The 18793-nt window shown below is 45.0% G+C and overlaps 1 protein-coding gene and 1 pseudogene across 1 annotated transcript in view; one reads left to right on the top strand and one right to left on the bottom strand.

The window, feature by feature from the left end:
- The window catches only part of ADAP1 (ArfGAP with dual PH domains 1), a 455296-nt gene that overhangs the window by 415241 nt on the left and 21262 nt on the right, over positions 1 to 18793 (top strand). The window contains exons 7-8 of the mRNA XM_086940564.1: positions 8545 to 8628; positions 16768 to 16830. Of these exons, the coding sequence (XP_086796690.1) occupies positions 8545 to 8628; positions 16768 to 16830 (147 nt within the window). The remainder of the gene's footprint in view (positions 1 to 8544; positions 8629 to 16767; positions 16831 to 18793) is intronic.
- LOC147684720 (transmembrane 9 superfamily member 2-like) lies at positions 9777 to 15145 on the bottom strand (annotated as a pseudogene).

Raw genomic sequence — 18793 nt, 5'->3', positions numbered from 1 at the left:
CCCACACACACAGAGCCACCTACACAAAGTCACCCTCGCACACACAGAGCCACCCACACATAGAGCCACCTACAAAAAAAGCTATCCACAGAGCCACACACACAGAGCTACACATACATACACAGAACCACACACACACAGATCCACACACAGAGCCACACACACAGAGCCACACACGCAGAGCCACCCCCACACACACACACAGAGCCACCCACACACACAGAGCCACCCCCCCCCCCACACACACACACACAGAGCCACCCCCCCCCCCCCACACACACACACACACACACACACACACAGGGCCACCCACACAGAGTCTCACCTATAACTGAGTCTGCTTCTTGGAAAGCGGGGAAGAGGCGACCCTTTGATACCGACTCCAGCAGTTGGTGCCTGTAAGGGGTAGATCCCACATTCTTTTCCATGCACTCACACTTCTAACTGCTCTTAAATGTCTGTGGAGGGCATGCCTGGTGGAGGGATGTAGAGGGAAAATGTTGCCTTCCTGGTGGCATTGGCCCCTTTCTGAAATGGATTCCTAGTGGTTCCCAGGCACTTAACAGCTGCTGACCTATTCACATGTCTACAGTCTGCAAATATGCGCTCCCTCCTTGCTGAGACAGAAACTGCAACATTTGGGGACAGACACTGTTGCTGAGGGACTGGTGCCAGCGTAGGGAGACAGGCAGACTCTTAATGGTGTAAGGAGGGACATGGTGTTGGGGCAGACCTCAGTGGTGAGGATGGGCACTGGTGTTGCGAGGCATACACAAGTGTAGGTGGCGACGGATGTATGGGAGGGACATGTATTCGGATGGACACTGGTATGAGGGACAGATACTGGGGGAGGGGTGGACACTAAGCGACAGACACTGGTGAAGTGGAACAGACACTGGCGACAGGAGCCAGACACAAGTGTAGGTGGCGACGGATGTATGGGAAGGGGCATGTATGGGGATAGTACTGGTATGAGGGACAGATACTGGTGTTAGGGCAGATATTGGGGGAGCGGTAGACACTAAGCAGCAGACACTTGTGAAGGGGAACAGACACAAACAGACACTTGTGTAGGTGACGACAGATGTACAGGGAGGGACATGTATGGGGATAGAGACTGGTATAAGGGTAAGAGAATTGGTGTTAGGGCAGATATTGGGGAGGGGTGGACACTAAGCGACAGACACTGGTGAAGGGGAACAGACACTGGTGAAGGGGAACTGACACTGGTGAAGGGGAACTGACACTGGTGAAGGGTAACTGACACTGGTGAAGTAGAACTGACACTGGTGAAAGGGAGCAGACACTGGTGAAAGGGAGAAGACACTGGTGAAAGGGAGCAGACACTGGTTAAAGGGAAAAGACAGTTGTTAATGGGAAAAGACAGTGGTTAATGGGAAAAGACAGTCGTTAAAGGAAGCAGACAGTGGTTAAAGGGAGCAGACAGTGGGTAAAGGGAGCAGACAGTGGGTAAAGGGAGCAGACAGTGGGTAAAGGGAGCAGACAGTGGGTAAAGGTGGGTAAAGGGAGCAGACAGTGGGTAAAGGGAGCAGACAGTGGGTAAAGGGAGCAGACGCTGGTGAAGGGGAACAGACGCTGGTGAAGGGGAACAGACGCTGGTGAAGGGGACAGACGCTGGTGAAGGGGAACAGACGCTGGTGAAGGGGAGCAGTCAGTGCTGCTGAGGGACTGGTACTAGTGTATGGGAACGGGCAAACACCTGTGTGAGGACAGGCACTGGTATTGGGGCAGTCATCAGCGGTGAGGGTGGACACTGGTGGCGGGAGACAGAAATGAGTGTAGGTGGCAACAGATGTCCGGGGAGGGACATGCATAGGGATAGACACTGGTATGAGGGACAGATATTGGGGGAGGGGTGGACACTAAGCAACAAACGCTGGTGAGGGGGAACAGACTGGTGAATGGGGTCCTGTACTGTTTAAGAAAGAGAGAAAGAGATGAGCTGTGGGACAGGTGTGGGAGCGAGTGAGATAAGGCAGATGAGACAGGCGACAGGGCTCCCCGGCATACTGAGGGGGTGGGAGACCGTGAGGAGGCGACAGAGTGAGACATGAAGAGGGGAGGGTGCGCGGGAGAGAGAAGGGAAAGGAGATTGAAGAGAAAAGAGGGAAGGCCAGGAAAGAGTGGAAAGACCGAGGAGGGAGAAAGAGCGAGAGAGACAGACAGAAAAAGAAATAAAGCGTCAGCCATACGGATTCAACATGACAATGTTTTGTCAGCATCTCACCCACTGGAAAGCAGCCTCACTTCAGCCTTCTTTAAAACTACAAAAAACTAGAAGACTCACATTCCTACAGCATCAGACACCACACCCCAACATTATCAGAAACCACACCAAACACTATTAGAATCCACATTCCTACAGCACCAGACACCACACCCCAACATTATCAGAAACCACACCCCAACATTATCAGAAACAACACCAAACACTATTAGAACCCACATTCCTACAGCATCAGACACAACACCCCAACATTATCAGAACCCATACCGCAACATTATCAGAACCCACACTAATCATTTTCAGAACCCATATCCCAAATGTATCAGAACCCACACTAATCATTTTCAGAACCCATATCCCAAATGTATCAGAAACCAAATCCCAGCATTATCAGAGCCCATGTCCCGATATTATCAGATATCCCACCCCAACGCTATCAGAAACCACTCCCCAACATTACAGTAAAGATTTGAAGCAGGCATCTAAATGCTGCAAGTCACTGTGCCTGCCCTGTTCTGCATTAGTTGTGTTTTGGTTTTAAAGATAGTAGCTGTTTTTGCCTATGCCCGAGATTAGTAGATATTTCAGTTGTCGAACAAGTCAAAGGGGTGCTTAACAAATTTGTCAGGCCCCTTGAGGGTCTGCCTCTGGCACCTTTTTTAATGGCAGTAATGCAGAATGTTTTGTACCCTTGAAAAAATACGGAATCAGTAGCCCATGTTTCCTAAAAAACGCAGATAGAAAAATCTGAAGTTGCACCGATTGTTGGAACTTTTTTGTTTCTGAGCAGGGCCACCTACATTCCAACTTAAGGTTTTAACTGGGGTTCCAACAGATTTGCAGTCCAGCCCATTTGTTGATGCCTAGGGATGGCTATCAGTAGAAGTGACGTGAGTGTGTGAGGAGAATTGTATTTAAGCATGCCTGAAATACTAGTGATGGCTTCATCCAGTAAGAGGGATTTTCTGGGGGTTGTAAAAGTTGCTTGTGTGCATCTGTTAGAGACAGTGGAGGGAATTACCAAGCAGGAAGTAAACAATCCAAGTCACCTTCCTTGTAATTCTATGTTCCGTCATCATTCTTGTTATTGTGAGCCAGACAAAGCTGATTTCCAGTCTTTGGCCCATGATAGCCCTAAACATCCATCCACTATCAAAACTCGCACCACAGAATATCAAAACCCACACACCTGCATTAGTAGAAATCACACCCAGCATCGTTATACTCTACACCTCCCACAACATCAGAACCCACACACCTGCATTAGTAGAAATCACACCCAGCATCGTTATACTCTACACCTCCCACATCATCAGAACCCACATCTCAGCATTAGTAGAAATCACACCCAGCATCGTTATACTTTACGCCCCCCACATCATCAGAACCCACACTCCAGCATTAGTAGAAATCACACCCAGCATCGTTATACTCTACACCTCCCACATCATCAGAACCCACATCTCAGCATTAGTAGAAATCACACCAAGCATCGTTATACTCTACACCCCCACTTCATCAGAACCCACACACCAGCATTAGTAGAAATCACACCCAGCATTGTTATACTCTACACCTCCCACAACATCAGAACCCACACACCTGCATTAGTAGAAATCACACCCAGCATCGTTATACTCTACACCTCCCACATCATCAGAACCCACATCTCAGCATTAGTAGAAATCACACCCAGCATTGTTATACTTTATGCCCCCCACATCATCAGAACCCACACACCAGCATTAGTAGAAATCACACCCAGCATCGTTATACTCTACACCTCCCACATCATCAGAACCCACATCTCAGCATTAGTAGAAATCACACCCAGCATCGTTATACTCTACACCCCCACATCATCTGAACCCACACACCAGCATTAGTCGAAATCACACCCAGCATCGTTATACTCTACGCCCCCACATTATCAAAACCCACACACCTGCATTAGTAGAAATCACACACCACACATGATCAGAACCACACCTCAGCATTAGTAGAAATCACACACCACACATCATCAGAACCACACCTCAGCATTAGTAGAAATCACACCCCACACATGATCATAACCACACCTCAGCATTAGTAGAAATCACACACCACACATGATCAGAACCCACGTCTCAGCATTAGTAGAAATCACACCCCACACATGATCAGAACCCACGTCTCAGCATTAGTAGAAATCACACCCCACACATGACCAGAACCACACCTCAGCATTAGTAGAAATCACACACCACACATCATCAGAACCCACATCTCAGCATTAGTAGAAATCACACCCCACACATGATCAGAGCCACACCTCAACATTGGTAGGAATAACACCAAGCATTATCAGACTCCGCACATTATTGAAACTCACACTCTACAGTATCAAAACCTACACTCCCAACATTAGCACAGCAGAGAGAGAGAACATGCAGTTAACCAGACGGAATACATTTCTGCTTGAAATGAGAGAATCCCTATTCATCTTGGAAACATCTGGACTCCAGGGAGGGTCACTCAACACACGGGCGCCACCCTGGAGAGCTCGTGCTCAGTCTGACTGTTCATCTTTGGAATCCCTGCATCTCTCAATCACTCGGGACCGACCCTGCTCGTGAAGCAGCATCCGATATTGATACCAACCCTGCCAGGAAATGTATTGTATTGCTATAATTTTATTTACTCCTGTCTGTACTTATCAGTCCTTAAACTGTACTTTGCACCAGTAGCCGTAACATGTCTTTTTTACCCAGGGTCTGATTTATAATGTATAGCTGCCAGGAAGAGCACTTTGTGCGCTAATTACTCTTAATTCCCGTCTGTACATGTTTCCCCTCATGCTTTTTAGCTTTTTAAATGTTTTTTTATTATCTGAATTGTACAGCTGCCAGGAAGTGTCTAGTGCTGCTATAATTCTACACTGTCCTGTCTGTACTTACAGTTCTTTAATTTTACTTTGCAAATTCCCAATGTTCCATTATTTGGCTTGGTGTTTGTTTTAAAATGTACAGCTGCCAGGATATGCACTATATGTGATTACTATTTTTATTCCTGTCTGTACAAGTATGATTCTCTCACTTTTCAGCTTTTTATCATATCCTCAACTATGTATTGTTGCCCAGTGCCTGTCTTTATATGTCACCTCCCTCAGGAAACATTCCGGAGTTCACTTGAATAATCTTCGTTTTTAAATTTAATGAATTGTTTATAAATTTATGCTTGTATGATTTGTACTTTCAAATCGAATAAAAGCTTATGAAATTGAAATTGAAATTGATACCAACCCGCAGATTCCCACTGGCAGAGAGCAAGAGCCACTGATGAAAAAATCTGCCACAAATGTTAAAACGCATTATTCAGGAAGATTTCAGAAGAGCGTGCAATGCCTCCCGCTCGTTAGAAGGCGGCGATAACCGGCGGGAATACCGGCCGCAGAACCCCCTAACGACAGTGCGGATTTCCGTTATTACCCTGGATGTAGGCTTTCTCGCCAGAAATAGGCGGGTATTGGAGTCAGTGTCAGTGACATGTATACTGGTATTTCTGAGGGTATGTGCAGAGAAGGGAGCACCCGCCCTTTGTTGGTGGTGCCTCGTGGGACAGGTTAAATCAGTAATCCGTGCTCCGCATGTTTATCCTGGATGGTCGGGCGCTGTGAGATGCTGCCAAAGGCCAGGCTGAGGCTCCCTTAACGGTAATTCACGGAGTACAATTTAGGGGCCGACTGCAGTCCTAGACAGGAAGGGTAAAGAGAGCCTAGTGGACAGACAGCAGGAAGCACTACAAAGTACAGGCACTGGGCCCCTCCCTCGGGTACACAAGGCGCTTGCCTTCACTTGAAGTGGTAAATCATGTTGAACATTCCCGAGAGCCCTCTGCCTCTTTGAAAATGTGTTTATTTAAACACAGAAATTGAGAATTCGATTCCAAGTAGGCACCTAGCGCCGAACCAGGGCGGGAAACATACACGGACAGTTCACGGCTCCCCACGGCCCGTCTCGCTTCCCAGCAGCCCGGGCTCTCAGTCCTGGCGACCTCATCAGCGGGAGGGGGCGGGAAAAAGACATGGACAGCGGGAGGGGGGCGGGAAACATACACGGACAGTGGGGCAGAAGGCAGGGGGAAGAAGGCAAGAGGACAGCGAGGAACGGCTCACCTTCACTGCGAAGGAAACAAAATGGCGGCCTCAAGCTTCCGAAATTTTTTGGATTTGGGGGCGTGTTTTACTGTTTTGAGTGACAGACAACGTCACTGTCTAAAGAACAGCAAAACTTACGCCCCCAAATCTGAAAAAGACTGAGCTTCTTTGGAGGGACGGCTCTCTCCTCCAATGGCTGGCCTCCGTTTAGGAAGCCAGCCAATGGAGGAGAGACAGGGCAGGGAGGCGGGTTCTAAAGCCCTACTAAGTAACATTAAAACTCCGGACCAGAAGCTGCGCTTTGCGCAGCTTATAGGTCCCTCGACCTAAAAATGGGACAAGTCCAATCTGTGGGAGGGATCAAAATAACAAACAACAACTGCACGGATTCCATTCAGGTTGTAGATGAACTCTGGATTTCAAGCTCACCCGTTCGAATTGTTACAGTGCACCTGGGCACTGAGGCTCCTGTCTCGCCTGGACTCACTGCGGGGAAGTCTATATACAGTGCTCGCTGAGAGGGTGCATGTGGCACAATAGTGAAGTCAAAGACGCCCTGGCTCCATGTACAGCAAACCTCCAACGACTGATGACATCCTGGTTACTGTTGGTGAGACTTCCTCAGATGCCGCAGTGCTTCCAGCTGCCTGATGGTGGAGCAATTTCCAACATCCTCCTCTCACAGGAGTCTATTGAGGTCCCCTTCATCTGGTTTCCATGTATTCAGATTAAAACAGTTCAAACAAACAACACTACTTTGCATTGAAAAGTATTTAGACCAAGTAATCTGTGTGACAAGTTGCAGTCGATATTTTCTGTGCCAACTTGTGGTACGTCATACATCCCTTCAACGGTGAACAACCTTTACAACGAAACTTTTACAACGCACTACCATTACAACGCAGGCATTACAACGCAAACCATTACAACGCATTGCGCTGGGGGGCGCTCTAGGATAGGGAATAAGTTTAATTTTCTATCCAACACCTTCCCTAGTGTCCACGGGGACCGGAGTTGGAATAGAAAATTAAACTTTTCACTATCCAGCAGTTGTAAAGGTTTGCGATGTTAAAACCGCGTTGTAAAGGCATGCGTGGTAAAAGCATGCATTGTAACGTCATACATCCGCCACATTCACATTCACTGAAACTTGGTTAACAAAGACCTAATGAGACCCAGATGCTCCTACTTCATGGTAAGACACAGGTTTCTGCCTAGAATACCAAACGCCCCCTGTAAAACACCCCTTCCCATGTGTGCTGCTGCTCCGCTTTGTGACTCTCCTCTTCATCATATTCTGCTGAGGACCAAAATGAAGAAGCAGAAGAATGCAAGGACCAAGGCATGAGGAAAGCAACTGAATGAGGCCTGGACTGCTGCTTGGATGCCCTACTTTTGGATTTCTCCAACACCAGTCAGGGGTATTTGAAGGCAGCATCCATCGTGGAGGACAAATGTGCTCTCTTGTTCCACGCCTGCATCTGTTGCACTTACCAACAGTAGACATGATTCTAGATTGTTTGGTGAGTGGAGAGGTGTGGTGCAGAGGCCAGGGCAGCTGACTTCGGAGCACAGGGTTCACGGTTCCATCCCCGGCTCCAGTGGCAGCTCAGCTCAGCACCATGTGACTTTGGGCAATAGCTCACTTAATTTCCACGACGGCCTCCAGCGCCTGGAGACCCGTAAGGGTGAGTGGTTTGCGCTTTACAAATATGGATTTACATTTTTATGATGTCAGTCAAAACAAGTGGAGTGCGCTGTGTCTACTTTTCAGTTTACTTTTGAGCTCTTCCAGCTAAAATCTGCATCCTCTGGGTTTAGCCTGCCAAGTGCCAGCCTTACCCAGAATAGGTGTATCTGTAAAGAGGTGCCAGGCTTGCACATAACTCCAATCAGAGGTAGTCGCCCACAATCTTGACGCATTTAGGTACATATGTGAGTGCCAAACTTTTGGGTTGAGACAGTAAAGTTGGGATGGCACCCTGCTGAGCAGTGACACTGGGAGTGCAAGAATGTTGTTGGAGAAGAACAAACCGAAATGAACATATACATGCTTAGCAGTTTTATGATGAGTACTCGAGATTCTTAAGTCAAAGAATGTCTGCGTGGACTGATTCTGAATGTGCCACTGACATGTGCTTCTCTTTCTAATCAATAGGAAATGGTTGACTGGTTCAACGCTATCCGAGCAGCTCGCTTTCATTACTTACAAGTGGCGTTCCCCGGGGCAAGCAACACAGATGTAAGTGCCTTTCGAATATATAATGTCCTCCGTTTCAAGTATTTCTCATGTGAGACGTCGAAAATGTTGACCAATATTTGCAAAATATGTTTACCATGGCTTTCGGCTAGGATTGGTCACCAAAAATGAGACCTCACCTACCACCGACATCTGTTTCGCTATTTTTTTTCTGATTATCCACAGCATTGTGCATGACTCTTTAGTTTACTAGCGGCCATTTTACTTAGAGGCAGATCTTTTTGGTTGCAGGCCACTGCTTTCTATTATGATTGAACTGGGGGCTTTTCTGCCACAGGTGTTTTGTTTGTACCGATGATGTTCCATCAGCAATGGACTTACACATGGTAAAGAGTGCTCCATGTTGTCTGAAGTATGGTTTATTTCTGAGAACCTTAATGAGATGCGTTAAAAAAAAAATCTGTTTCTCTAGTTTGGGGTTGCTGGTCAAGATGTTATCAAAGTGACCATCTTCAAGTGACCAAATTAACCATCAGCACTTTTAGGGACAGCATTGCAAATAGTTTTTATAAGGCAATCTACATTGCAAACTACAAAATCGATGCAAACCCAGAGGCATGTTGGCAAATGGTCCATCCTCTTGATCCTCTCGAGATATATGTGTGAAGGTTCAGTGACTACCCATGAGGTTTCAAGGTGCTTAGAAGTTAACATTTGCCAGAGGCAGGCAGTAGCTATTCAGAATGCGGAAATAAAGAATGACCCACCATTTTGAACAGGTATAGTGTTTCATGTTATAGTAAATAGATTCACTTATGTAAATTGGACAATTATTGTATAAAGGTTTAGTAAAAATATATATTTTACCCAAAAGTTTGTTTGAAAAATGTCCTACCTAAATGTTTTCTCTCAAATAACATCAAAGTAATGTACATCGCTGCTTCAATTTTGCAAGTTTTACAACTTAGTATTGTGATTTTATAAATAAAGCCATTTCATCCAAAGATTAGTTTTATGGGCAGTACAAACATACATCTTTCAACAATGAAAATGCGGTTGCCTAATAATTATTTGTATAACATCTGTATGCGTCACATAAACAGTTATATAGCACTCCCACTATTTCGTTAAAACCATAAAAATAAATAAATTCAATACCACTGCAGATAAGGCAGTAAAGATCTGAGAGTTCAGTTCACCTTTACCTTCACAACACTGTACATTTTCCGGACAAAAAAGTAGAATCAAAAAATCCAGTGGTTCCGATAAAAAGAAAAAAAATGAAGAGCATTATCATAGTGTGTCCAAAATACAAAATAGTGCTTGCCGTTCCAGTTATATGGAGCTTAGAGAAGTAGTGAACTGCATGGATAAAACAATACACCGCCGTAGAGCCGCATGCCAGGAATGACCTCCACCACCACCGGTAATCCTCCGTTTGCAGATGGAAATAACACAGCAGCCTCTGAAGTGGTAATGAGAATGATTAAACATGCAAGGAAGAGGAAGCCAAACTTGTAATATGTTTCATGAGACCATATGCACTGCAGAACGATATACTGCTGAATTAAAATGCTCATAAAGGGCGGACAGCCACCCATGAAGATGCCAGGAAGCGGCCTTCTGAAAAATGGCTGCCTCGGAATGTGGCGCGAAATCTGGTTCGTACGAACAGGGTGTTCAACGGGCCTCTCTTTGAATCCAAAGTTTGCACCAATAAACGTTAATGATAGCGAAATTTTAATCCACGTGGCCAAAATTGCAATAAACATGTCGAGAGGAACAGCAGCCGGTGATCCTTTTACCCCAAAAAATAAGATTTGTAAGAAGAACAACTACCAAGACAATTCCAGGGCACACTAAAGCTGTAAGCAGTGCATTTGTCTTACATTTTTCACCTCCAAAGGTTTTGTACATTCTGGAAGACACATATCCAGCAGGTGTACCCAATAAAACACATATTGAAATAGCATAGGTCAATAAGGCTCCTTGGTTTTCAGGTGGGAAAAAGCCAAGGCATGCTAAAAAGAAACCCCCAGATGCATCAAGCATCCGTTTTGCGATTCCTTATTAGCGAAAAATAAGGATTCGCTAATAAGGAATAGCAAAATGCTATGCATGAAGAAATCAGTAAAAAAAAATAGCGATTTCTTAAAATCCCTCAATTGCGACTCGCAAATTGCGGGTCGCAATTAAGGAATGCGTCCCCATTCCTTCCTATGGGCCTAGAGACCCATAGGAATGACTGGGAAGACAATCTCAATTTGCGATTCTCAATTAGAGAATCGCAAATTGAGATTGCAATGTCTAGGGTGCCAGGGTGTCAAAAGGACACCCTGTTGCACCCCTGAAATCTGCATATGGGTACATCTTGCACACACACATGCCCTAAGGGCATGTTTGTGTGTAAAATGGAACTTTGAAAAATGCACTTTAGTGCATTTTTCAAAGTTTTTGCAAATTACCATGAAGTTCAACTTCATGGTAATTTGCGACCCCTATTAGCGAAAACGCTATTTTTTTAACTTTAATTCATTGCATTTAAGGAATCTAAATTTGAGATTCCTTAAATGCAATAGCAATTTGAGTAATCGCAATTTAGCGATTTCCTAAATTGCGATTTTTGCATTTGGGATGATGCATCCCAAATGCAAAAATGCTGGTCGCAGAGGATCTGCCCCTTTGCAAGCGGTTTTTAGCTTGATGCATCTGGGCCAAAGTGATTAAGGTCGCAATGAAAATATGCGTTCCTCGGCCCAAAAAGACGCAGAGAAGCATTCCATGTCTTGGTGGTCTAAATACATCACCATCAATTAACTCCCATCCAATGTCCATCTGAGTATAATCTTATTTTATTATATCTTGCAACTGTTTGCAACGTTTTCACAGCGAGGGTGCCAGCCAGGAAGAGGACAACCACAAGGTTGTTTATGATACTATACTAATGAGTGTCTGGCCTTGACCGTTCCAAACTATAGTCCCCTCTGGAGTCCCACTTAATGCTGTTATTTTTTTCAAACTCAATAGAATAGCTGTACGTGACTTCCACTGTCCCATTGGTGGCATCAGTGATTTCCATTGCCTCGCCTTCACATGTTAATGGTTCTTTCGAAGAATGTTTTACACTTCTTGGCCGAAGTTTGGCAGCGACCAGTCGAGCGCCCTGCCAGTTTTCTCCTTCTCCATCATGATACGTGATGGTGATGTCAAGATGGTTGAAGAGATAAAATTTGTAATTTTGTAATTTGTAGTGGTATTTGTAAAGCGCAACGTTCGCTCCGAAAGGAGCATCTTGGCGCTGTTTGAGGGTAAGCTTTCAGTTACTAAAGAAACAGATTAGATGGCAGCCATGGTATATTCGTCTGGGAGATTAAAAATCCAGTTTTTTAGTAATTTCCGGAACTTAGATTCCAGGGTTTGGGACCTAAGACTTTTGGGCATAGAGTTCCAGGCTTTGGAAGACAGATAGGCCAAGGTTTTGCCACCTTTGGTTTTGAGATTGAACTTTGCTAGCTGTATTAGGTTGTCATTGGAGGACCGTAGATTTCTAGTAGGGTTGTAGTGGGGGTAGCGCCTGATGAGGTATTTAGGGCCTGTGTTATTGAATGCCCGGAAATGCCTTTCTTGCCATATGGGGGATATTGTGAAAGCAGTCTACTGTAACAAATGCAACTCCATTGGAACTAGGATGGACAAAAGCACATCCTATTGGAAATCCTGTACTGCAAAACTCTTTGTTCTCTCCCAGTGACATGCAGCATTCAACGGGTAGCAGCTGCCCATACCTGGGGGAGAAGTAATTAATGTCAATTTATATGGAAATGACCAGTTAATTTAATCCGCACAAATAGTTGTGTCCCTTTAAACCCAAAGGTAATCTACACATCTTTTGCACCAGTTCTGCTTCTGTCAATGTAATCATTATGTATTTTTGCTGTATTGTTTTGTTCGAAGGGGCAAACTGTGGAACACAGAGCATCTGTGTGTACATACAGGAAGCATGATGCATGTTCCTACATTTAAAATTGGTTTAATTCTTCTATAAATATATTTATTCATGGTTTTTAGGTCTGGCATTAGACAAGAATTTTTGATCTTGCTAAAATTATATATATATTGCACTTACTTTTAAAGACTCTCAGCCAGCAGTCTTCATCCATTGGTCTGCTTATTCAGTCATTCGGTTTTTTCTTCTGTCCACTACAGCTTACTGCATGAGGCTGTGGGTCACCCTGCTTCAGCCGTTGGCACATTTCATTGTGAGTGATATCATTCTCCCCTTTCACAAGGAACACATCCACACACACAAAGTAGTTACCTTACATGCCATGGACTACTTTCACAAGGTGTGCTTTTTGAGACCAAAAATATTTTTGCTGTTAGTCAGTGTTTTCTTAGATTGACAAGGAACTTGCAGCTTCCCCAACAATAAAGTTTTGCAAAAAATAAACCTCAAAAGACATTCAGTGACAAAATGGGACAAAACCAAAAGGCTGGAGGCCAATGTCAATTCTTCATCACTGCTGGTTGTAACATGCTTTTAGTGTTGCCTTTTGCCTGCTGCAGTCGATGCCTCAATCCTGTGCTCATATGTGTTAGAAGTGCTTCGCATGGATGACTTTGGTTCTCCCTCAAGCACGAGTCCATTCAGAGATCGTTAAAAGGGTGGGTCCTCAGATTCAAGGTGTCATTCCTCAATAACTGTACAATAGTTGGCCAGTAGACACATGGCCTGTTGTGATGGCCATATGTGTCCATTTGTCCTCTGATGCTCCTCTTCAGTTCATGTCTTTTTGAGACAATGTATTGGAGGAATTAACCCCCAGATTCATCAAAGTGCCGTTTTGCGAGTCCTTAATAGCGATTTTTAAGGAATCGCTATTAAAGACTCGCAAAACGGGATGCATGTAGAAATCGCAATATTTTTTGCGATTTCTACTGCTTCCTTATTTGCGATTCGGTAATTGCTAATCGCAAATAAGGAATGGCTTTCCCATTCATTCCTATGGGCCTAAATGCCCATAGGAATGAATGGGGAGTCATTCCTTATTTGCGATTAGCAATTACCGAATCGCAAATAAGAAAGCGATTTCAAGGTGCCAGAAATGCAAATGTACACTGGTGTTGCGCACACACATGTCCACACTAAAGTGCATTTTTCTAAGTTTTAGCTATTTACCACGAAGTTACACTTTGCGGTAAATAGCGGCCCCATATTGCGAATTCGCAATTTTAAAAAGGTTCATGAATAGCATTTAAGGAATCTCTAATTGAGATTCCTTAAATGGGATTTTTCGCAATTTAGCGATTTCTATAATTGCGATTTTTGCATTTGGGATGATGAATACCAAATGCAAAAATAGGGCTCGCAAAGGGACAGATTCTCAGAATCTGGCCCTTTGCGAGCCGATTTCAGCTTGATGAATCTGGCTGTAAATGCTTTCCTAAACAGCATACTCTTCAGTGTTGTCCTGAGCCACAGCTTGTTTGCTTGCACTCTGAGTGTTTGTTTGAATTTGCACAACTCTACACTTAGTTTAGTGTGAACCTTGAAGAGGTGACCCCGTTATGCATCTTTGTAACACATAATTTACGCCTGGTGGGCACTTTGCATGGGTACCTCGATGACAAATATACTTATGAATTGGGAATCTATAATGTAATTTGCATATGCCCAGGGTTGCATGAATAAACATCCTGTGATAGGACTTTTGTTGGAGGAAAGCAGCTCAGGAGATGACAGCAGGGATCATAGATTTGTCCTGCGCTTGTGTGCCCACACTCAAGACTTGTTGATGAAACGCTACAGAGGAGGTGGCACTTCATATGAACATTTAAAACGAAGCAAAATCAGGCTTGCTCCAGAGTCCTTCATTCAAAATCAACGTTAACTTACCATTGTCAACAAACTATCCTGGAAACAACTGCATCTTTTAATTCAGGATTCTATCCGGAATAGACGCATATTGCTGCACAACAACAAAATGTTGAAGAACACCCCAAGCAGTGGTGCTCAACACTCACTCAAACATAAGTGCACGCTTTCACACAGTCACACAGACTAACACAAACCTCCGTCCACACCCTGTATTCATATTTCAGGATCATTTACCTCAAACTTTATCAATCACAGAAAAGAGAGAAGGCTGTATCTGTTGTATGCTCCTGAATACAAGTTCAGAGAATCTCTGGGAAGTGCTCTTACCAGCAATGAGCACATGTTAGTGTTGTTCCCACAAGAATCCCCAAAGCTGCACAGTTCGTGTTCTCTGTTCCCAGATGTAACTGTCTGGACAGGGGTGAACAGACACCTTCAGTGAAAAGTTCGGAATATTACTGGCGTTTCCACTACAATGGACTTGAAAAGCTATGACGGGTTCTGTATGCAATCGATGCTGGACTTTAGGATGACTCGGAGGCATGGGTGTGGGCCCCAAGTTGGTCAGAAAAAGGGCCCTCCAACCTTTGACCTCAGGGCAATAGCCACAACAACCTCAGCCAAGCTTTGCAGGATGCCACCTGAGCTGAAGTAAGGGCCAAGAAGTTGGTGAGTTCTCATCCAGAGAAAAGCCTATGCTCAAACTGGAACCTCTTGGGATACATGGAGCCGCTAAGGGTGAGGAGCGATCCAGGGTTTATCCTCCACAGCCATGTCATCAGGAAACTGTGATATTTTTGTAGATGCGGAGACCAAAACTACTTAGAGGCCAATTACGATGACGGCGGAACGCTTCCAACTGACAGTCGGATTCTTCTTGTCTGTTTCGGAAACTCTTCCGACCGACTCGGTCAGATTACATACCAACCGACCGACCGACTACGATGTTCGCTTTCGGATTGTAAATCGCTTGGTCATTTCGAATCGGTTCCGACTGCCTCTGGAAGTATCCGTGTTGCTCGGAAACACTTCGTACATCTCTATGGACAGCGTTTCCGACCGCACGATTATGATGCTGATTTCCAACAGCCTTTCCAAATCGGCCTGTCCGACACAGAAAGGCTGTCGGAGAGTGACCTTGGGTGCCCCTACCAGGCCCCCGTCATCTTGCAACTTCCGGTTGGGGGCCGAGGCGGTACTTAGGATACCCCCCTGTAAAACCCTGCACTGTGTGGCAGGCACAATGGGGTGCCTGCGACAGGGTGCAGGGTTTTCTGCACACACCCCATTTCCCCATAGGAGCCTGTGATACGGCCAGTTGTCGGTCGGAACACAGACTCCCATAGGAATCAATAGGACTCCGACCGAACAGTGTACAGTCGCATCGTAATCGGTGGGATGGAACCACCGATTGAGAGTCGGTCGGAAAACGATTCCGCTATGTGTCGGGCAGAACATTTCCGTACAACATCTTAATCGGCCCCTAAGTGTGCAAAGAACAAATGTCTGCGAGTAGCCTGCATAAGTTGGAGGGAAAGCTAGAGCAAAATGCATGGGGTCTTCAGGTGGTATACTAAGAACCACCATTTTGCTCAAAGACCAGGTTATGTTAATAAGCAACCAGCAGCGGAGCCGCGAGACCACCAAGAAGCATGGCTAGCTCCTTCCTTATAGACTGCAGTACCAATGTGGCAATAATGTTAGGCTTTTGCTCCTCTTCTTTTGGTTCTAAAAGTGATCCTCGAGTTAAGGATACCTTAAGAAATGGGGTTGTCAACATTAACTTTAGATATCAAGTTAGATATCTTGAAATACCAGTTGCATCCATGCTCAATTAATAGGAGTTATCCTAAGGTTAAATTAACATTAGAAAGCAAACATATACGCCCGTCCTTCAACTTTCATCACTGCTCCTGGAGGAAACATTTTTATTGCTTGTTTTGACAATCTGGCACCCCATGTTGGTTGTGCTTCTGCAGCCTCCATAGTAGTGCATGACCCTAGAACAAACCGTGAAGCATCTCTCAGTTTATTGCTTAGAGAACATCAGGTACATAACAGCCTCTTCTGCTCTAGCTACCAGTTGTCTCAGTAGATATGTACCAATATGGTCCTTCCCTTTAGGGCGTGGTGAAAAGCTGGAGCGATAATTCATTAGCTGGAAGGGCTAGTTTGCAAAAATACCTTGTGTGAATGAATGCCTGACCTAGAGTGAAACTTACAAAGCCTGTTGTAGAGCATGTTTATCTCCTCTGAAGTCAGCAACTGCAACTGGATTACTCTGTTTCTTTCTTTATCTCCAGCTGGTTCCAAAACTGTCGCGGAACTATCTGAAGGAAGGCTTTATGGAGAAGACAGGGCCAAAGGTGGGTGACATAAAGAAAATGAATGTCTGCATGAAACAGAGAGCATTATCTGTTTACTTGGGTGAGAGATTTGAATAGTATTGTAAACTCTGTATCCTGGGCCAGAGAATGTGACTTACAGTTCTTCCCAGAGTAAATAACTTGTATCGCTTTTTTTTAACCCCTTCGCTGCGGAGCCAAGTCCTCTGCGGTGCGGGGGAGAGGGGGCCGCGCGCGGCGCTGCCGTGCTTGTGACGAGCTCGGCTTGTCACGCTGCACGGTGGCGCTGTGCTCATGACGAGCGGAGCAACACTGATCAACTGATCAACAGCAACACTGGGCTGCTGTTCACTGAACTCAGCACTAACATTAAAAAGATGTCAATTATACAGGCAGACCTTTATTTAAAGGTTAAATTAAGTTTAATGAAAAGTAAGCAACTAGGTTGTACTGCACCACTTAACTTTAGGAACACCTTCATTTTCAAAGCTATCTTGCATTACATTTGTAAAAATATGATAACGTCTCTTCAAAATGAAAAAAAATAATTTTATTCCACACAATTTGGTAAAGTGGGGAAGCTGGGATTAATCTCAGGCTTTCTGGTTTCGCATTGTGCAACGCAGCCACTAGATGTATATGCTTCCCTTCCCCTATACCCAGCTTACCGCACCACTGCCCCCCAAATCACCACCCTGCTGGCATCGATGCGGCCCTTGTCACATGACAGAACAAACTTTGTGGCCCTTGAGAAAATGTTTGCGGGTACCCATGGGCTATAGTTAGAAGTGCCGGCTCTTTGCTGAGAAGGAGCCTGGGAGCAGCAGTGTTTGTCATGCATTTCATTTACCGCTACACCAGTCTGACAAGATTAGGACTTGTGTGCGTATGGAAGTGTATCCTGCAGGGACTCTCATCCGAAGCTTGGCAGCTCGACTTGCTTCATTACAAGGGAAGAAGATGCGAAAAGTATTTTGTCTTCGCTCTCCCAACGCCGTGATGTTTCCACAGTCTGGTGCCAGCCAGAAAGAACGAACCAGGGCTTTAAGTGGAATGCAAAAACGTGGGGCTCTCTCAAAGGGGCGTGGCCGATGTAATTAAGGGCGTGGCTTAAAAATACACAAGCTAAAAATCTGTGGTTAGTGTAGCATGACACTCAACTGGTATTTTACTGCTTCCGTCATTGCATACAGAAATATAATTCAGCAAATAACATTACACCTATAACAAGTCAGGGCTATTGACTTTGCCAGTGGTAGTTAGTTGTGTAAAATAATCAAGCAACAACCATAGCTTCGTTGTATAGAATACTGAAAAAGCTTCAGTTCTGAAATGATGAGCCTATGAAAGAACTATAAGGAGTCTCTTTGAAGTTACCTCAAAAGCAGTGAAGGGTGGTCCTGATGCAGAGTTAAGATTGTTTGTTTTTCCCCCTGAGGGTAAAAATGGAGAGCCCGATAGGGACCCGTCTCGGCACCTGCTTTCACGAACTGCTGGTGCTGAGCACCGGCAGGATCCGGCCCACTTAAAGCCCTGGAAAGAACACAAATAACATGAAACCTCCCACCCAAACTATCGCTGCCCTCCATATCAACAACGAACTGATAAGCAAGGGGTCTGAAAAGATGAACCGGAAAGCAAGGACAAGCCTGGCCTGATCTCGGTGGTGAACGTTTTGTGCACCTAAAAAAAATGCAAGGCTTTGCACAAGTGTTTTGACCTCCATTAAATGCTGTAATTGGGACTCGGGTGACGGGTTTACTTAACTAGTTTAGTTTGGTAGTAAAACTTGCATTTGGAAAGCAGTATTGGACGTTCCTCGTCAAATTTCTGGGGCACTTTTGTAAAACGCGCGGCCTTTTTACAAAACAGCCGATCGCGCATTTTTTTTGCAAATGGCGAAATTCTGGAGGGTCTGGTTAAAGAGTGATACGGAGTGGCCACAATTACGCCAATTCCGTGGGCGAAATAGAACATTCCACCT

Source organism: Lissotriton vulgaris, chromosome 10, assembly GCF_964263255.1.
Source record: "Lissotriton vulgaris chromosome 10, aLisVul1.2, whole genome shotgun sequence".
NCBI lineage: Eukaryota > Metazoa > Chordata > Amphibia > Caudata > Salamandridae > Lissotriton > Lissotriton vulgaris.
Note: the sequence above shows the minus strand (reverse complement) of the source record. Positions and strands in the feature narration are given on the sequence as shown.